This window comes from Oncorhynchus clarkii, unplaced genomic scaffold, assembly GCF_045791955.1.
Source record: "Oncorhynchus clarkii lewisi isolate Uvic-CL-2024 unplaced genomic scaffold, UVic_Ocla_1.0 unplaced_contig_6638_pilon_pilon, whole genome shotgun sequence".
In the NCBI taxonomy this organism is placed as follows: domain Eukaryota; kingdom Metazoa; phylum Chordata; class Actinopteri; order Salmoniformes; family Salmonidae; genus Oncorhynchus; species Oncorhynchus clarkii.
This window is the reverse complement of record NW_027259230.1, coordinates 15424-37213: the sequence shown is the minus strand read 5'-3', so window position 1 is coordinate 37213 and position 21790 is coordinate 15424. Positions and strand designations below refer to the sequence as shown.

Sequence of the window (21790 nt, the reverse complement as noted above, 5' to 3'; positions counted from 1 at the left end):
CATGGATGGGAACATCAGGAAGTATCTGGTTTGGAAGATGTTTGCAAAAATGTCCTCCCTTGGAAAAATATAGAATTCACATGCTGAACTCTGTTTAATTTTCTTCTCAACCAGTAAAATCCCCAATTTTCAGTTAGTTTCCACTGTGAAAACGTAAACATAGCCTTACTAACCAACTGTTGTCGCATCCATAGACGATATGGTTGGTGCAGGTGGACTATACTCTGCTGCCACCATCTGGTACTGGTTGAAATTGCAGTATGTAGTGAATAGGGTGCCGTTTGGGACTCAATTCATGTCTATTTTGGCCTCTTCACTGCTCCCACTTCATTAGATGCAAAAGCCAGGCTGGTCCTACCTAGATTTGCCCTCGGAATTCTAGATTCAGTCCATAGTTCTAACTATTATGCCATAGAACCAGTTGGTGAGATGATAGTATCCAAATAGTACCTCTGTCCATAGGGACTACCTCTTATTGTGGTATGGATTTTTTAGTTTAGTGAAAATAACAGCATTATGTTATTTTGAAAGATAATTTTACTGGTACCACAAAATTGATCTGACAGTACAGCAAAAGGCGGATTTTATAAACTGTGGAACATCTTCAATGCGGTGACCTCATCTGGTTTAAACGTCTCTAGAGACAATGTCTCTCTCATCATTACTCAATGCCTAGGTTTACCTCCAATGTACTCACATCCTACCATACCTCTGTCTATAAGCCTTGAATCTATTCTATCATGCCCAGAAACCTGCTCCTTTTACTCTCTGCTTCGAACGCACTAGACGACCAGTCCTGATAGCCTTTAGCCGTACCCTCATCCTACTCCTCCTCTGTTCCTCTGGTGATGTAGAGGTTAATCCAGGACCTGCAGTGCTTAGCTCCACTCCTATTCCCCAGGCGCTCTCATTTGTTGACTTCTGTAAACGTAAAAGCATTGGTTTCATGCATGTTAACATTAGAAGCCTCCTAATGTTTGTTTTATTCACTGCTTTAGAACACTCTGCCAACCCGGCCGTCCAAGCCGTGTCTGAATCCTGGCTTAGGAAGACCACCAAAACCCCTGAAGTGTTCATCCCTAACTGTAACATTTTCTGACAAGATAGAACTGCCAAAGGGGGCTGAGTTGCAATCTACTGCAGAGATAGCCTGCAGAGTTCTTTTAGGGGTGCAGATTTAAAAATCCACCTTTCCAGAAACAAGTCGCTCACCATTGCCACTTGCTATAGACCACCCTCTGCCCCCAGCTGTGCCCTGTACACCATATGTGAATTGATTGCCCCCCATCTATCTTCAGAGCTTGTACTGTTAGGTGACCTAAACTGTGACGTGCTTAACACCCCGCTCATCCTACAATCTAAGCTTGATGCCCTAAATCTCACACAAATTATCAATGAACCCACCAGGCACAACCCCAAATCCGTAAACACGGGCACCCTCATAGATATCATCCTACCAACTTGCCCTACAAATAAATCAAAATCAAAATCAAATCAAATTTATTTATATAGCCCTTCGTACATCAGCTGTACAGAAACCCAGCCTAAAACCCCAAACAGCAAGCAATGCAGGTGTAGAAGCACGGTGGCTAGGAAAAACTCCCTAGAAAGGCCAAAACCTAGGAAGAAACCTAGAGAGGAACCAGGCTATGTGGGGTGGCCAGTCCTCTTCTGGCTGTGCCGGGTGGAGATTATAACAGAACATGGCCAAGATGTTCAAATGTTCATAAATGACCAGCATGGTCCAATAATAATAAGGCAGAACAGTTGAAACGGGAGCAGCAGCACGGCCAGGTGGACTGGGGACATCCTGCGGCATGGTCCTAGGGCTCAGGTCCTCCGAGAGAGAGAAAGAAAGAGAGAAAGAGAGAATTAGAGAGAGCACACTTAAATTCACACAGGACACCGAATAGGATAGGAGAAGTACTCCAGATATAACAAACTGACCCCAGCTCCCCGACACATAAACTACTGCAGCATAAATACTGGAGGCTGAGACAGGAGAAGTACTCCAGATATAACAAACTGACCCCAGCCCCCTGACACATAAACTACTGCAGCATAAATACTGGAGGCTGAGACATACACCTCTGCTGTTTTGTCAACCAAGATCTCAGCGATCACTGCCTCATTGCCTGCATCCGTAATGGGTCTGCGGTCAAACGACCACCCCTCATCACTGTCAAACGCTCCCTAAAACACTTCAGTGAGCAGGCCTTTCTAATTGACCTGGACGGGGTTTCCTGAAAGGATATTGACCTCATCCCGTCAGTAGAGGATGCCTGGTTATTCTTTAAAAGTGCCTTCCTCACCATTAAATAAGTATGCCCCATTCAAAAAATGTAGAACCAGGAACAGATATAGCCCTTGGTTCTCTCCTGACCTGACTGTCCTTGACCAGCACAAAAACATCCTGTGGCTTTCTGCATTAGCATCGAATAGCCCCCGTGATATGCAACTTTTCATGGATGTTAGGAACAAATGTACACAGGCAGTTAGGAAAGCTAAGGCTAGCTTTGTAAAGCAGAAATTTGCATCCTGTAGCACAAACTCAAAACAGTTCTGGGACACGGTAAAGTCCATAGAGAATAAGAACACCTCCTCCCAGCTGCCCACTGCACTGAGGCTAGGAAACACTGTCACCACCGATAAATCCACTATAATTGAGAAGTTCAATAAGCATTTTTCTACGGCTGGCAATGCTTTCCACCTGCCTACCCCTACCCCGGTCAACAGCCCTGTACCCCCACAGTAACTTACCCAAGCCTCCCCCATTTCTCCTTCACCCAAATCCAGATAGCTGATGTTCTGAAAGAGCTGCAAAATCTGCACCCCTACAAATCAGCCAGGCTAGACAATCTGGACACTCTCTTTCTAAAATTATCTGCCCCAAAATTGTTGCAACCCCTATTACTAGCCTGTTCAACCTCTCTTTTGTATTGTCTGAGATTCCCATAGATTGGAAAGCTGCCACGGTCATCCCCCTCTTCAAAGGGGGAGACACTCTAGACCCAAACTGCTACAGACCTATATCTATCCTACCCTGCCTTCCTAAGGTATTCGCAAAGCCTAACTTGGCTTTGCGAATACCTAACAAACAGATCGCCGACCATTTCGAATCCCACCTTACCTTCTCTGCTATGCAATCTGGTTTCAGAGCTGGTCATGGGTGCACCTCAGCCCCACTCAAGGTCCTAAATTATATCTTAACCGTCATCGATAAGAAACATTACTGTGCAGCCGTATTCATCGACCTGGACAAGGCTTTCGACTATATGTCAATCACAATATTCTTATTGGCAGACTCAACAGCCTTGGTTTCTCAAAAGATTCCCTCGCCTGGTTCACCAACTACTTCTCTGATAGAGTTCAGTGTGTCAAATCGGAGGGCCTGTTGTCCTGATCTCTGGCAGTCTCTATGGGGTGCCACAGGGTTCAATTCTCGGGTCGACTCTCTTCTCTGTATACATCAATGATGTCGCTCTTGCTGCTGGTGATTCTTTGATCCACCTCTACACAGACGACACCATTCTGTATACTTCTGGCCCTTCTTTTGACACTGTGTTAACTAACCCCCAAACGAGCTTCAATGCCATACAACTCTCCTTTCGTGGCCTCCAACTGCTCTTAAATGCAAGTAAAACTAAATGCATGCTCTTCAACCGATCGCTGCCCGCACCTGCCCGCCCCTCCAGCATCACTACTCTGGACGGTTCTGACTTAGAATATGTGGACAACTCCAAATACCTTGGTGTTTGGTTAGACTGTAAACTCTCCTTCCAGACTCACATTAAACCTCTCCAATCCAAAATTAAATCTAGAATCGGCTTCCTATTTCGCAACAAAGCCTCCTTCACTCATGCTGCCAAACATACCCTCGAAAACTGACGATCCTTGACATCGGCGATGTCATTTGCAAATTAGCCTCCAGCACTCTACTCAACAAATTGGATGCAGTCTATCACAGTGCCATCTGTTTTGTCACCAAAGCACCAAATACTACCCACCACTGTGACCTGCACGCTCTGGTTGGCTGGCCCTCGCTTCATACTCATCGCCAAACCCACTGGCTCCAGGTCATTTACAAGTCTCTGCTAGGTAAAGCCCCGCCTTATCTCAGCTCACTGGTCACCGTAGCACTCACTCCAGCAGGTATATCTCACTGGTCACCCCCAAAGCCAATTCTTCCTTTGGCCGCCTCTCCTTCCAGTTCTCTGATGCCAATGACTGGAACGAATTGCAAAAATCACTAAAGCTGGAGACTTATCTCCGTCACTAGCTTTAAGCACCAGCTGTCAGAGCAGCTCACAGATCACTGCACCTGTACATAGCCCATATGTAAATAGCCATCCAACTACCTCATCCCCATACTGTGTTTATTTAATTACCTTGCACCTTTGCACCCCAGTATCTCTACTTGCACATTCATCTTCTGCACATCTACCATTCCAGTGTTTAATTGATATATTGTATTTACTTCACCACCATGGCCTATTTATTGCCTTTACCTCCCTTATCTTACCTCATTTGCACACACTGTATATAGACTTTTTCTACTGTGTTATTGATTGCATGTTTGTTTATTCCATGTGTAACTCTGTGTCGTTGTATGTGTCGAACTGCTTTGCTTTATCTTGGCCAGGTCGCAGTTGTAAATGAGAACACTTTCTCAACTAGCCTACCTGGTTAAATAAAGGTGTTCTCAACTAGCCTGCCTGGTTAAATCAAGGTGTTCTCAACTAGCCTACCTGGTTAAATAAAGGTGTTCTCAACTAGCCTACCTGGTTAAATAAAGGTGTAATCTAATAAATAGGCGAATTACATTTGATAGGATTGACAGGGATTGGAAGCCAGAAACAGCAGTGGGGTGTTGTTAGCATCAGCAGTTGTCTGTCTAATTAACTCTTAATACGAGATCAACTGACAGATCTCAACCTGTCACAGTGTTGACGGGTTTTTAGAGCAGGGGCTTCAATTGGCGATATCTGACATACTTTTATTGTTCATTTTATGAGTAAAGCTACAGGGTTTTTGAAAAGAAAGAGCTTTGCCCTTCCATCGCTCTATGATAGGCATAGTGATGTAAATGTAATTGTTGGTGCATTCGTATTGTCCATGTGGTCACCTCAGTGAGAGGAGGGGCAGAGAGCTCAGAGAGCACAGGTACCTTCGGTTGTGGCTAATGTCCTTAGGCCTGTTTTAAAAGGCTCAGCTTAACAGTGCCCTGAAATGTACACTCAGTCTATTTCAGTTATCCTAAGACATGGACCCTTCTGTTTCTGTATGGTAAAGTTGGTAGAATATTCCACTTTCAACGTCAGGATTGTGGTATAATTCCCTCTTGGGCCACCCATGCAAAAATGTATGCAGGCGCTACTGTTAGTCATTTTGTATAAAAGTGTCCTCTATACTGCATGTGTATATTACACTTTGAACACCTGTAGCACCTGATAGAATGGACAGGACTTTCCTGGAGACGTAGTGATTCTCTTTAAAACCAGCAGGGGTCAGACTGCTCTCTCTCCATTACTTGGTAACTGGAGCTCTGTGCTAAACTGGTGTGTACCCTGATCAGGGCATAAGGCATAAAGCTAAAGAACTCAGTCACGTCTCAACATACTGTTGAGAGTTAGAATAGTAGAATACAGCAGGTGCACTTTCAAAATGTGGTTGTGCATCAGCAGTTTTGCCATGCCGGCTAACCATTTTTAGATGGGAAAGTTTGTCTAGCCAGCTATCTAAAGTTGTAGTAATCATGACCGAATACCGACTGGGTACACAGGGCATGTGCCCAGGGGCCCTGACCTCCATGGGACCCCCATTGATTTTGTTAGTGACTCTCACTCAGATATCATTAACATGGCATAAATCATGGCAAAATGGGTAGAATGGCAGGAAATTTGTCATAAAATTACAAAAACTTGTCCCTGCCCCATGGCAAAATGTGTAGAATTGCAGAGAATTACCTTTAAAACTAAAATGTTTCTCTCCGTCATCAAGAGAGGGGCCACTAAAATGTATTTCTCGCGAGGTAAGGGGTCCTTCCAACCAAATCTCGCGTATGGCCCCCAAAAGGCTAGGGCCGGGCCTGACCCTGATTAGAGATGTCTTTATGTGAACATGTTGTGTGTGAATGTGGACGGACAAGTGCCTCTACCTTCCTCTGTGCGTGTGTGTGTGTGTGTGTGTGTGTGTGTGTGTGTGTGTGTGTGTGCGTGCGTGCGTGCGTGCGTGCGTGCGTGGGTGCGTGCGTGCGTGTGTGTGTGTGTTAACTGACTAGGCCCCTGTCTCTCAGTAACAGGTTAGTTTGTTTCCCATCCAATGGCTTTACATGGTAAAACAGCTAGGCTAACAGGCTCCAGGCTGTGTGTACTTCACCGGAGCTGTTCACTGTCACAAAAAGACTGGGAGTGGGATTATACAATCGGACAGGGGGGCAGGGGATCGGGGCGTACCCACACACACACACACACCGGGTCCATTCCACTACAACAGACTGACCTACATAACGTGTGATTCAATCATCGGACTTATCTTAGACCTTTAGAGAGGTTGTCTCTGACAGAAGAAGAGATATGGAGAATGCCTGATAGAGGTAGAAGAGTAGGAGAGAGAAAGGGAGGAGGGAGAGGAAGAAAGAGAGAGAAAGGGGGAGAGAAAGAGGGAGGGCGAGAGAGATTGAGAATGACTTGGAGAGACAGAGGGAGAGAGAGAGCAGTCCCTCCTGCTCAGCTTCTAGCCAGCCTGTCAGGTGAAATGCTCTCCTTCCGCTGTTTCTTTCCTTCTAATCCTCCTGTAAATCTCCTGTAATCGGGCGAGAGCATGCTGCCTCCTGACAAACTTACAGCTACAGGCTGCCTGCTGCCTGACTTTGCGTTCATTGTCTATGTAAAGACCTGGGAGGAGGATGGTGTGGCGGTGGTGATCTATCGGACAGCCTAGGCACACTGTAAGGAGGAGGTTAGAGCAGGTTAGCTGGAGCAGCACGGGTCTGTTGTTGCTGGTACTTAGCCAGACAAACCCAGAGGAACAGAGGAAGAGGGGATGCATATGCTGTATTGTCCCAGGAAGACGGAGAAAGGGAGTAAACAGAGGGAGAGAGAAGAGGACAATACCCGCCATTGGATAGACAACCATTTTATGGTGAGACTTGTTGGCATGTATGGGTTTGTAACTCTGTCAAAGGTCATGGTCCCACTACTTTCTGTACAGAATCTTATCAGAGGCACATGCTGTGGATTGATAGCACCTTTTATAATGTTTTATAATGTTCTCCTTCCACAGTTTGTTGTTCGGAGAAACAACAGAGACTTGTGAAGTTGTTAGAGAACAAGTTGTTGTTATGTGACCCAGTAGCACAGGAGGTTGGTGGCACCTTAATTGGGGAGGATGAGCTTGTGGTCATGTCTGGAGCGGAATCAGTGGAATGGTATCAAATACATCAACCACATGGTTTACAGGTGTTTGATACCATTCCATCTGCTTCGTTCCAGACATTATCATGAGCCGTCCTCCCCTCAGCAGCCTCCACTGCTCAGTAGTATATTGTCCAGGCCGGGGAAGCCAGGCAGAGGAAAACAGAAGAGAGAGAGAGAGAGAGAGAGAGAGAGAGAGAGAGAGAGAGAGAGAACACGTTGTAGTGATATCAATCTTCATTCTTCTAAGAGGAACAGCAAAGGAATGAAAATAAAGGCTTGTGGGACTTTAAGAGGTTGAGTGTTCCTATCTGTGTTTAAACTAGATCCTACATGATCCTACTTAAAGGAAGCTTTTAGACTAATGAGTAGGCTAAGCTGTAGTCATGTAGGTAGTTAAAAAACGTGGTAAGGCTAATTCTTTGGGAAGAGATTGGAAAACGTTGCTATGTGATTCTGTAGGGAAAGCAGGGCCAAGTCAAGCAGCTAGAGAGATAAAATCACATCAATGCCCCTCTGTGGACGACAACTTTGTTTATGTTGCGGTGAAAAATAAGGTTTTCCCATCCCTGCCCCTTCACACACACACAAGCAGGTGTGCACACACACACACACACATACACAATGGAGCGTAGAAACACATTCACACAAAACACATGCACACACACACACATGCACATAAAAACACATGCACACATACACACACACACACACACACATATAAACACATTGTTTTTCTGTAAGCAAAAGACAGAGAAGCAGCATCAAGGATGGCTAAATATAGCAGTCAGTCCTTGAAGCAAAATAGCCATTCTTTTTCTGTCTGAGCACAGAGATGCATTTGGGAATTTTGTTTTATGCAACGTGAGAAGTTACAGATAACTTTCTCAAACAACATTGTTGCTGATTGTTACCAGGGCAGTTACCAACATTGTTGCTGATTGTTACCAGGGCAGTTACCAACATTGTTACCAACATTGTTACCAGGGCAGTTACCAACATTGTTGCTGATTGTTACCAGGGCACTTACCAACATTGTTACCAGAGCAGTTACCAACATTGTTGCTGATTGTTACCAGGGCAGTTACCAACATTGTTGGCAGTTACCAACATTGTTACATTGTTACCAGGGCAGTTACCAACATTGGCTGATTGTTACCAGGGCAGTTATCAACATTGTTGCTGATTGTTACCAGGGCAGTTACCAACATTGTTACCAGAGCTGTTACCAACATTGTTGCTGATTGTTACCAGGGCAGTTACCAACATTGTTGCTGATTGTTACCAGGGCAGTTACCAACATTGTTACTGATTGTTACCAGGGCAGTTACCAACATTGTTGCTGATTGTTACCAGGGCAGTTACCAACATTGTTACTGATTGTTAACAGGGCAGTTACCAACATTGTTGATGATTGTTACCAGGGCAGTTACCAACATTGTTGTTGATTGTTACCAGGGCAGTTACCAACATTGTTGCTGATTGTTACCAGGGCAGTTACCAACATTGTTGCTGATTGTTACCAGGGCAGTTACCAACATTGTTGCTGATTGTTACCAGGGCAGTTACCAACATTGTTACTGATTGTTACCATGGCAGTTACCAATATTGTTACCAGAGCAGTTACCAACATTGTTACTGATTGTTACCAGGGCAGTTACCAACATTGTTACCAGAGCAGTTACCAACATTGTTACCAGGGCAGTTACCAACATTGTTACCAGAGCAGTTACCAACATTGTTACCAGGGCAGTTACCAACATTGTTACCAGGGCAGTTACCAACATTGTTACCAGAGCAGTTACCAACATTGTTGCTGATTGTTACCAGGGCAGTTACCAACATTGTTACCAGGGCAGTTACCAACATTGTTACCAGGGCAGTTACCAACATTGTTACCAGGGCAGTTACCAACATTGTTGCTGATTGTTACCAGTGCAGTTGGTGTGTGTGTGTGTGTGTGTGTGTGTGTGTGTGTGTGTGTGTGTGTGTGTATATATACACAGATTGGTTGATTAGTACCCAGCAGGCTACTCTACTCTAGTTGAAGGTGAAGCCCCATGCAGTGACAGATGCTGAGCAGGCCTGGCCCAGCCTGGCTTCCCAGACATGATAGCAGGCAGGCAGTCTGCACCATATGCCCTGTCTATACCCATTACACACACCCTATCACTTAGCCTACATAGGCTGACTCACTGAGAGAGAAGCCAACGCTTTTTGCTGAATTTCTTATTCCTGAAAACATCATTCTTGTTAGTCTGTGTTCAGCAGCAGTAGACCTCCCTTTTCACGTTCTTTAGAAAATTGCTTTAAAAGTAAATGCATTGAATGCTTATTAAACTCTCCCTGATATGCAATGTGTATAAAGCAGGCTTACAGTGTGTGCTCAGTATAGACATTAGAAAACTTCCCAAGAAGCTTTATTTAAATGCAAGGTTTATCTATTCATCCTGGTATTGACCTCCAGATACAGACTAGACCGTCACGTTCAGTGTGTCTCCGAGTAGGGTGTCCTGGTGTCCAGTAGGGCGTCCTGATGTCCGGTAGGGTGTCCTGGTGTCCAGTAGGGTGTCCTGGTGTCCTGGCCTCAATCCAGTTACAAAACGTCTATCGGTAGCGCGTTGGTTGCACCGTGACGAGGCTGAGAGGGCAGATTATTTCTGACTGCTGTAATTGTTCAGATTACAATACCTCCTCGTGTCAACCACACCTGGCTGGGAGAGGTTCACCTCAGGTTCACCTCAGGTTCTCCTCAGCCTGATTCACACTATAGGACCTAAGCTACCCAACCCTAGCCGAGCTGTACTAGGCTGGCCTGGTTACGAATCCCCCATAGTTGATAGAACTGTGCTGAAAAGGACAACGTAAAAAATTAAATATCGGAGCAAACACAATACAGGTTGCATCTAGAAGGTGAATCGGTCATTAAGGCTCTCCTCAGGTCTGGGGGGATTGAGGCTCATCTACTTTACAACCTCACTCACTCACTCTGACTAAGACCAATCAGTGGACCAGTCCTTACACTCAGACCAGGCTGGAAATAGAAAACATAGGAGTATTGACCGTGCCGTCTCAGGTTAATGGGAACCTTAGGACGCTGTTCAGGGGCAACTTACTTGACAGATCAACATCGACTGAAAGATGTGGAGATGAGAGGGTCAACCAACTATGTAGGCTAATGATTACAAAATGTTTTGTCACATTGGTAATTGAATGTAGTGTAAATACAGACTCTAACGGATTGTTTGATGGCTATTCTTATACAATATATGCATGTTTCATGCCAACTAGATCCATGCTGGTTTATTTCAGTTGGTTTATTGTGAGCCAGAGAAGGTTTAGAGACACTCTCTATGAGCTATTGATAAACACTCTTTGATTTTAAAAAAAGGATAATATCTTGGGGAAATGGAAGAGAAGGGAACCAAAATAGGGTACGAACAGGACGTTTGATTCCTCACATCCATAATTGAGTTGCCAGTTGTTTCACAATGTGTAATTGAATTAGAGCTCTCTCTGTGGTGTAAGAGTGTGACAGTCATATTGTGTGTGCATGTGTGTGTGTGCGAACGCGCTCTTGCTGTTCTGTGTCTGTTTGTCTGTGTCACTCCAGTCATGTATGTCTGTGTCTATTCTTCCAGGGAGCAGCTGTGATGTGGTAATCATCAGCAGGGTCCAGGCAGGGTCCTCTCCACATCTCATCCTCCCGTGGGCAGAGGAGGCCTCTTGGTCAGGTGTGATCTCATCCTCCCGTGGGCAGAAGAGGCCTCTTGGTCGGGTGTGATCTCATCCTCCCGTGGGCAGAGGAGGCCTCTTGGTCGGGTGTGATCTCATCCTTTCAGTGGTCCACCTGGTGGTCCAGTGATGGCTCATGCACAAGATGATCCCCAACTAGGCGCTGGCCCATCCGAGGATTCTGAACTCTCTGAGAATGAGTCCGAAACGGCGAGCTTGGTGTCGGAGGACTCTATCATGCCAGACTATGAGATGGAGCGGGGTAGTGGAGGCACCACCTCTACGCTGTACGAGGCCTGTAACAGGAACGAGGCGCTGAAGCTACAGAGGGTCCTGGAGAGGGGGGTTACTAAGGAAGAGGTTATGGAGCTGGACATCAATGGCATGGTAAGGACTATGTCATGTTTCCCTCAGGTGGTTCTGGGTTCAACAAGTATTTGATTTCTCTCTGCCTTAGAGCAGTGTTTCTCAACCTTTGGCCTGCGGACTGGCAATGATTCCCGGGATGATACTGACTGGTCTTTGAGATGGTTGGCTTATACTTTTTTAGTGAGTTACTCAAATGTTCATTTTAATGTAAGGGGTCCCACAAGGAGGAAGAACAAAAGCTTGGCGGTTTCTGGTACATAAAAGGTGGAGAAACACTGCATTAGAGCATATTGAATGACCACATCTGGGCTCGGCTTTGTTTCCATGTCAGAATGGTCTGATGCTTGCTGTCTCCAGAGGCTATGTGGACATGGTCTACGGTCTACACACTTGTCCACTGATCGACATAAACCATCAGGACAATGAAGGCAACACAGCACTGATGATTGCTGCCCAGGCCGGTAAGCATTGCAATAATATGCTGGCTAGCTTTGGTGAGCATATCATATCATATCATATCAATAGAAGCGCCTATTCCATGATCTGGTAGGGGTCACAGCATTATACTCAGGGGTGTAACTGGAACTAAATCAACTGGGAACTTAATAATCACAGTCAACGGCCATTCAGTTACAAAACTTGTTAAAATGTTCCCCTGAAGATTCCCACCCAATTCCACTGGTGATAACAACTATGGCAACTTAAACCTTCCTAATAACAGCCCCTCTCTCCACCCAGGCTACATCTCCATTCTAAACTTCATCCTGAACTACTACCCTAAGATAGACCTGGAGGTGAGGGACATCCGGGGCTTCACTGCCCTCATCAAGGCAGCCATGCAAGGCAGGGTAGACTGTGTGTCTTCCCTCCTCATGGCCGGTAAGTGGCTATAGTCAGTAAAATCAAGAATTGGAGTAGTCATTGAACAGAAGTCTTTGCGTGCAGGGTTGGAAGGACTTCCAAAGACTATTTCCATGGGTTTTCCTTTTCCAAGTGGCGCAAAAACCCTCCCTCTCCATACTGACAACTTCCTAACTGATATCTTTAATAAGTTTATTCACAAATCAGTAGAAGCACAGTTACTATGGTGAAATGGGTTATCAACTTATCATCATAGAACTAGATTGACTATTGTATTGTTCATTCGGTTTCTATGGTTACTGTGAATGTGTTAAAGAAAAAAAAATTGTGCACTATATAGGGAATAGGGTGCTATTTCAGACACAGACCAAGTGTATGATTATGACAGCCATTTAGGTGGAGAAGGATGATGACGCACATCTATCTGAGTTCAAGGGTCAAATCTGAGGACATTGGTTTTCTATTCTCGTCTTCTTGTCTAATCTGGGACTAGCTGTTTTGGGTTGCAGGCTGGATTAGCTTTGTGTGGATTTACCAGGACTGATAGAGACATGGCTGTGGTAACACCTATTAACGGTACATAAGTCAAAACAGGTCACCATCAAGTCACCCTACTACCTATTCTTATCTGTACCATAGGAGGCTGCTGAGGGGAGGATGGCTCATAATAATGGCTGGAATGCTGGAATGCTGATTGTCCCTTTAATTGAAACCCTTGATTATCCTGCTTCAAACTGGAGATGTTCATAAACACATACTGTCTCATTATTAGCCAATCAAATAGTGACAGTTCTCCTCTCTGTAGCCGCCGGGCTATTCAATTCTGGCCCTGGCAGGCCAAAACATTTCTGTTTTTTTGCTTCTACCTGATAGTAAATTGGATTCACCTGGTGTCCCAGGTCTGAATTGGTCCCTGATTCTAAGGAGGTGAAAAATGGAAGTGTTTCAACCCCCAGAACCAAAATTGAATAGCCCAACTCATAGTGTATTGCTGTTTATGTTAATATCCTCTATCTCCCTCCACATTTTACAGTTCCTTCACAAGCCACTTAGTAGGACGATTACCTTGACTTGAATTGTCTTTGAACTGTCAGAGTACATGCCTCACACAGTACATTATAAAAATCTAATCTTGATCAGTTTCCCTCATTTCTTTAGTGCCTAACCTTGTTGCCTAGCTCCTGTGATCATTTTGGATGTGCGTTCATGTTTCTCTGTCTCCCTGCCTATCCCAATGTCCAGGTGCAGATATCAATGTAGTGGATGAGGTCCGGGGGAAAAGCATCATGGACTGGGCCCTGAAGACGGGTCGCTTCGAGGTCCTGCAGCGTCTCCGTTTTCTCCAGGCGCACCCCATCGCCGAGCAGTTCTGCGACAGCTACGTGATAGAGTGGCCCGAGCTGAAGGAGCTGGTTGCCAAAGGTTAGAGAGGCCGGCCAACAACCAGAGGGTTGCCGTTTACAATCCCTGCCCCGGCTGGGAAAAAGCTGGTGGGCAGTGGTCCAGTAGCCTGCTGTTGTAACCTGTAAACTGCTCCAAGGGCGCTGCACTGCGGCTGACCCATTTATCCAACCTCTCCATTGGGCGTGCGTAGAATATGTGTGTTTCTCTGTAGTGTGTCTCTGTGACAATAAATCTGAATCAAACTGTATTGCAATGCAAGAAATGTTACTAGGTGTTCTACATAGAAGTAATCTTCTATCTTCTGTCTTCTTCTCAAGCCATGATCCCCAAAACACTGACTCAACGTCTGAAGGACAGCCTGACCATTAGCTTACCCAAGGACCCTCAGGACAACGGAGTGATGGACCACCTGGTGAAGATGACCACATCCATCCACAGCCCTCTAGTCTCCACTGGCTGCCGGCCCCTCTGCCCCACAAGCCCCCCCGAGCTCGGGAAGAGGCGCCTGGCCGTGCCGGAGCTGATGGAGAAGCACAGCAGTAAGGACCTGGAGGAAAGCTCTGTGTGTCATAGTAACGGTGTGAAATGTTCCTTCAAGCCTGCGCCAGCGTCGTCGAGCCCCTTCTCACTCGCCAACTGCTGCTCGTACGCGGAGTGGAGGGATAGTATTCTCTCGATGGCTGCCAGCGGCGTCCGGAACTTCATCCCTTGTTCCATGGCCCACCGGAACTCTGTATTCCCGTCTAGTTGCATCCCCAAGATCACCTTCACCAAGTCTCAAGACAAAACACCCAAGAAGGCGAAGAAGGCGAAGAGGCACAAGGGCCACCTGGAGCCTCCGGTCTGGAAGTACAAGGCAGCGAAGCAGGAGAAGAAAAAGGAAAAGGAAAAGTTGGAGGAAGAGAAGCAAGCGCAAGAGAAGGCACTTAAGAAAGCTAAGAAGAAGGCAGCCAAGGTGGCGGCCAAGTCAAAGGAGCCTGCCAAGGCAAGTTAAACTGCTGTCTGTAAAGTGCCACAGAGTGGGAGCACAGAACTCTGGGAAAATAGAGCGACCTCTGTGCTGTCATCAGACGGAAGAGGAAGCGAGACACCCCACTCGCAGTTTTGTTTACTGATTGAATGAAAGTCAATGAACTTAGTAGACCAGACCCAGCTGCTATTGCATTGGTGTCCATGGGAGACCCACCCCTGTTAAGTAGACCATTTTTTTCAATGATAAACGGCCTGAGAGAATCTTGATTTATCCACCATCTTTGCTGTCATCTCCTACTAACTCCATTGTATCCACTGTGATGATGTCATATAAGACGGACAAGGGGACGGCTCCCCTGTGGTGGCACCTGCCTGGGGTCATCATGGAGGCTCAGTTGCAGCCCTACCTTGGGGCCTCCAATAACATGGGTGGAAACTAGCATCTGAGCCGGACCAAGTCTAATGGATGGACTGTTGTTTTTCCTCTCTGCTGGGATATGCGGCTGTAAGGACTGCAATGGCCTGGACATTCCTAGACATTATTATTAATGTCTCTTTCATGTGGAATTCTCTTTTTCTGTTTTAAATTATTTTGTTTATTTATATATTTTTGAGAGTTCAGATGTTAAAAAGATCAGTAGAGTTTGTTTGGTCTTCCATGTTCATAGCTAACCAATCGAAACTGTGAAGGAACCAGAGCCATAGCAAAGAAATCTCTAGTTTCTGATAAGCAAGGTACTTCCTGAAAAAGAAACAGGACATTAACATGAGTTAGGCAAATGATTAGGGAGGATTATGAACAAGGTTTCAGAGTTGCCTGTTTGATAAACCTCATGGTCAGATATAGCACAACCAGACCTGGGGTCAAATACAATTTAAAAGCATTTCAAATGTTTCAGCTGTGCTTGAGAGAGCTTGCCTGTTGATATGGAAACAATATAAAAGTCCCAAAAGTGCAAACCACACCCAACTGTCACTCCAGGCAAGCTAAAGCAAACGCTGAATGCTTTTGTAAGATTTTGAATAGTATTTGAACCCAGGTCTGACCACAACGCACATCTGAGTTCCAATCTGCTCTGTGCTTTGTTTTCATATGTACTCCAATTAGCTGTCTTCCGAAAGAAGTAGATTTTCCACTGTTACCGGTGAGAGGACTTTTGACTTTTATCAAGAGTAGTAATATAATATCAGGGATCCCCTCAGTTTTGATGAGGCTCAGGTATTTAAAGATAAACCTGAGTGGCTTATTATTACGTTGCACAAACCTGCTCAGTTAGAAGAAATTGTTTGTTGATCCAGTTCACATGTTGTGATGGAGCTGAAATGTGAAGTATGTTATTCAGTAGGAATCCACTTCTGTCCTAATAGTATGTGATGGTTATTTTTAAATAACACCATCATCCTCGTCAAGGATCCAGAAAATTGTATGTGTAGTGGCTTTTGCCAGTCAAAAACCATTGATGTGTCAGATACGGCTCCTACAATATGAAAAGATACAACAGGCCTAATGAATATTCTATTACAAAACCAAACATTAAAACGTTTAAAAACACAACATCCATGTGACTTAGTGATGATCCTTCTTCCCCCTATATCCGATAGATTTAGCAGCTTTGGCTATAGGCTAAGCTGGGTTAGTGTGTGAGCTCAGTGAGCTTGTTAACTGGTGCTATTATAGTCACAGTCAGGTCAGACAATAACCATGTAGCCTAACCATAGATACAGCTGTAACCATGGGGTGTAACCATACAACCTAACAATAAATACGTCTGTAACCATGGGGTGTAACCATACAACCTAACAATAGATACGTCTGTAACCATGGGGTGTAACCATACAACCTAACAATAAATACATCTGTAACCATGGGGCGTAACCATACAACCTAACCAGAGATACATCTGTAACCATGGGGTGTAACCATACAACCTAACAATAAATACGTCTGTAACCATGGGGTGTAACCATACAACCTAACAATAGATACGTCTGTAACCATGGGGTGTAACCATACAACCTAACAATAGATACGTCTGTAACCATGGGGTGTAACCATACAACCTAACAATAAATATGTCTGTAACCATGGGGCGTAACCATACAACCTAACAATAAATATGTCTGTAACCATGGGGTGTAACCATACAACCTAACAATAAATACGTCTGTAACCATGGGGTGTAACAATACAACCTAACAATAAATATGTCTGTAACCATGGGGTGTAACCATATAACCTAACAATAAATACGTCTGTAGCCATGGGGTGTAACCATACAACCTAACAATAGATACAGCTGTAACCATGGGGCGTAACCATACAACCTAACCATAGATACAGCTGTAACCATGGGGCGTAACCATACAACCTAACAATAGATACATCTGTAATCATGGGGTGTAACCATACAACCTAACAATAGATACGTGTGTAACCATGGGGCGTAACCATACAACCTAACCATAGATACGTCTGTGACCATGGGGTGTAACCATACAACCTAACAATAAATACGTCTGTAACCATGGGGTGTAACCATACAACCTAACAATAAATACGTCTGTAACCATGGGGTGTAACCATACAACCTAACCATAGATACGTCTGTGACCATGGGGTGTAACCATACAACCTAACAATAAATACGTCTGTAACCATGGGGTGTAACCATACAACCTAACAATAAATACGTCTGTAACCATGGGGTGTAACCATACAACCTAACAATAAATACGTCTGTAACCATGGGGTGTAACCATACAACCTAACAATAAATACGTCTGTAACCATGGGGTGTAACCATACAACCTAACCATAAATACGTCTGTAACCATGGGGTGTAACCATACAACCTAACAATAAATACGTCTGTAACCATGGGGTGTAACCATACAACCTAACAATAAATATGTCTGTAACCATGGGGCGTAACCATACAACCTAACAATAAATACGTCTGTAACCATGGGGTGTAACCATACAACCTAACCATAGATACATCTGTAACCATGGGGCGTAACCATACAACCTAACAATAAATATGTCTGTAACCATGGGGTGTAACCATACAACCTAACAATAAATACGTCTGTAACCATGGGGTGTATCCATACAACCTAACAATAAATATGTCTGTAACCATGGGGTGTAACCATATAACCTAACAATAAATACGTCTGTAACCATGGGGTGTAACCATACAACCTAACAATAGATACAGCTGTAACCATGGGGCGTAACCATACAACCTAACCATAGATACAGCTGTAACCATGGGGCGTAACCATACAACCTAAAAATAGATACATCTGTAAACAAGGGGTGTAACCATACAACCTAACAATAGATACGTGTGTAACCATGGGGCGTAACCATACAACCTAACCATAGATACGTCTGTGACCATGGGGTGTAACCATACAACCTAACAATAAATACGTCTGTAACCATGGGGTGTAACCATACAACCTAACAATAAATACGTCTGTAACCATGGGGTGTAACCATACAACCTAACCATAGATACGTCTGTGACCATGGGGTGTAACCATACAACCTAACAATAAATACGTCTGTAACCATGGGGTGTAACCATACAACCTAACAATAAATACGTATGTAACCATGGGGTGTAACCATACAACCTAACAATAAATACGTCTGTAACCATGGGGTGTAACCATACAACCTAACAATAAATACGTCTGTAACCATGGGGTGTAACCATACAACCTAACCATAAATACGTCTGTAACCATGGGGTGTAACCATACAACCTAACAATAAATACGTCTGTAACCATGGGGTGTAACCATACAACCTAACAATAAATACGTCTGTAACCATGGGGTGTAACCATACAACCTAACCATAGATACATCTGTAACCATGGGGCGTAACCATACAACCTAACAATAAATACGTCTGTAACCATGGGGTGTAACCATACAACCTAACAATAAATATGTCTGTAACCATGGGGTGTAACCATACAATCTAACCATAGATACATCTGTAACCATGGGGTGTAACCATACAACCTAACCATAGATATGTCTGTAACCATGGGGCGTAACCATACAACCTAACCATAGATACATCTGTAACCATGGGGTGTAACCATACAACCTAACCATAGATACAGCTGTAACCATGGGGTGTAACCATACAGCCTAACTATACAGTACTTTCAGAAAGTATTCACACCCCTTGAATTTGTCCACATTTTTTTTGTGTTACAAAGTGGGATTCAAATGTATTTAATAGTACATTTTTTTGTCAACGATCTACACAAAATACTCTAATGTCAGTGTGGAAGAAAAATTCTAGCATTTTTTTGGGGGGGGTGAGAAAAACGGATAAATTCTGATTAGAAAAGTATTCAACCCCCTGAGTCAACACATGTTAGAATCACATTTGGCAGCGATTACAGCTGTGAGTCTTTCTGGGTAAGTCTCTGAAAGCTTTGCAAACCTGGATTGTATATTTTTTATTATTCAAGCTCTGTCAAGTTGGTTGTTGATCATTGCTAGACAGCCATTTTCAAGTCTTACCATAGATTTTCAAGACGTTTTAAGTCCAAACTGTAACTAGGCTACTCAGGAACATTCAGTGTCATTTTGGTAAGAAACTCCAGTGTATATTTGGCCTTGCGTTTTAGGTTATTGTCCTGCTGAAAGGTGGATTTGTCTTCCAGTGTCTGTTGGAAAGCAGACTGAACCAGGATTTCCTCTAAGACTTCACCTGTGCTTAGCTCTATTCCTTTTCTTTTTATCCTAAAAAACGTCCAAGTCATTGCCGATGACAAGTATACCCATAACAGGATGAGGCCCCCACCATGCTTGAAAATATGAAAAGTGGTACTCAGTGATGTTTTGTGTTGGATTTGCCCCAAACATAACACTTTGTATTCAGGACAAAAGTTAATTTCTTTGACACATTATTTGCAGTAGTACTTTTGTGTCTTATTGCAAACAGGATGCATGTTTTGGAATATTTGCATTATGTACAGGCTTCCTACTTTTCACTGTCATTTGGGTTAGTATTGTGGAGTAATTACAATGTTGTTGATCCATCCTCAGTTTTCTCATATCAGACATTTAACTCTGTAACTTGTTTAAAATCCCCATTGGCCTCATGGTGAACTCCTTGAGCGGTTTCCTTCCTCTCTGGCAACTAAGTTAGGAAGGACGCCTGTATCTTTGTAGTGACTGGATGTATTGATACACCTTCCAAAGTGTAATTATTAACTTTACCATGCTCAAAGGGATATTCAGAGTTGGCTTTTTTTTTACCCATCTACTACAGAGCCTATATATAGATACATCTGTAACCATGGGAGTAACCATACAGCCTAAATATAGATACATCTGTAACCATGGGGCATAACCACACAGCCTAAATATAGATACATCTGTAACCATGGGGCTTAACCATACAGCCTAAATATATATACTGTACATCTGTAACCATGGGGCGTAACCATAAAGACTAACTATACGTCTGTAACCATAGCGACTAACAATAGATATGTCTGTAACCATGGGGCCTAACCACACGACCTAACCATAGGTAGCGGCATAACCCAAAGGATGCAATACATGGGAGGGGTAATGTCCACTCGGCCAGTAATCCTCCAAGTCATTGTGCAGATCTCTTTTGTAATACTTAAAACTTAATGGGGCTTTTTTGTATTTTACCCCCTTTTTTCTCCCCAATTTCATGATTTCAATCTTGTCTCATCGCTGCAACTCCCCAATGGGGTCGGGAGAGGGTCGAGTCATGCGTCCCCTGAAACATAACCCGCCAAACCGCGCTTCTTAACACCCGCCCGCTTAACCCGGAAGCCAGCTGCACCAGTGTGTCGGAGGAAACACCCCAAGTAAAGCCCCCCCGGCCAAACCATCCCCTAACCCGGATGACACTGGGCCAATTGTGCGTCACCCTATGGGACTCCCGGTCGGTTGTGACACAGCCTGGGATCGAACACAGGTCTGTAGTGACGCTTCAAGCACTGCGATGCAGTGCTCTTAGACCGCTATCTCCAGACCATAAATATCAGTCTATAACTAAACAAACAAGATCCATTTGGAAAAACAAACAGACAAATAGGAGGAATAAGATTCAAACTAAAGCAATGATTTTTAAATTTACAAAAGACACTCATCAACTTTTCATGTCAATAGATCAACCTACCAAGATAGAACCAATGAAACCTTCTCAAAGTATCTCTACAATATTTGTCTCAGTTCCCTTTTGCAGTTGGGGAACTAGTCAATATACAGTCTACATCAAAATAAAAGCCCTAAGGAGGTCAGAGAGAGAACATAGTAGCACCTTTGACTAAAGACTGAGCCTGCCTCCAAAATGGCAACCTATTCCCCATGTAGTGCACTACTTATGACCAGAGCCCTATGGGCCCTGTTCAATAGGGAATAGGGTGCCATTGTGACTGGGAGTCCTCAGACAGGAGATACATACTGTATATCACAGACTGTTTATGCATTTCCATGATGACTCATGTTTTCTATAACTTCGAAAAATGGCTGCACGGCACATTATGTTACTGTACAAAAGCACATTTATGTTTCACAGGTATTTTCATTCAGGATGTGCTCTACGTTAAAATTTGAAAAGTGCTCAACTTCTTTTAGAAGCAGACAATGCCTGTCTCTCTATTCTATTGAATAAAATCCTAAACAGGTTTTAATTCTCCCTCCTGTCTCTGTGAGATTATGGCACAACAACAAAACAAACTGTGCTGTTGTGCTGTCCTTAGAAATATAATGTTTTTCTGGTGCTGCCTAGCTGGTGCTGCCAAGCTGGTGCTGCCTAGCTGGTGCTGCCTAGCTGGTGTTGCCTAGCTGGTGCTGCCTAGCTGGTGCTGCCTAGCTGGTGTTGCCTAGCTGGTGTTGCCTAGCTGGTGCTGCCTAGCTGGTGCTGCCTAGCTGGTGCTGCCTAGCTGGTGTTGCCGAGCTGGTGCTGCCTAGCTGGTGCTGCCTAGCTGGTGCTGCCTAGCTGGTGTTGCCTAGCT

At 44.3% G+C, this 21790-nt stretch overlaps 1 protein-coding gene across 1 annotated transcript; it reads left to right on the top strand.

The window, feature by feature from the left end:
- Positions 1-6864: 6864 nt before the first annotated feature.
- Positions 6865-15388, top strand: LOC139399906 (photoreceptor ankyrin repeat protein-like). Its single transcript, XM_071145031.1, has 6 exons — positions 6865-7143; positions 11057-11537; positions 11851-11980; positions 12258-12398; positions 13623-13802; positions 14102-15388. Exons 2-6 carry the CDS (start codon positions 11280-11282, stop codon positions 14776-14778), a joined length of 1386 nt encoding a protein of 461 aa, XP_071001132.1. The 5' UTR covers positions 6865-7143; positions 11057-11279; the 3' UTR covers positions 14779-15388.
- The last annotated feature ends 6402 nt before the right edge of the window (positions 15389-21790 follow it).

What these genes read in the sequence shown, in the direction of transcription:
- LOC139399906 (XM_071145031.1), top strand. Translation starts at nt 11,280, where the DNA reads ATGGCTCATGCACAAGATGATCCCCAACTAGGCGCTGGCCCATCCGAG. An exon ending in AGCTGGACATCAATGGCATG is followed by an intron (nt 11,538 to 11,850) that starts GTAAGGACTATG and finishes TTTCCATGTCAG; the next exon opens with AATGGTCTGATGCTTGCTGT. An exon ending in GATGATTGCTGCCCAGGCCG is followed by an intron (nt 11,981 to 12,257) that starts GTAAGCATTGCA and finishes CTCTCCACCCAG; the next exon opens with GCTACATCTCCATTCTAAAC.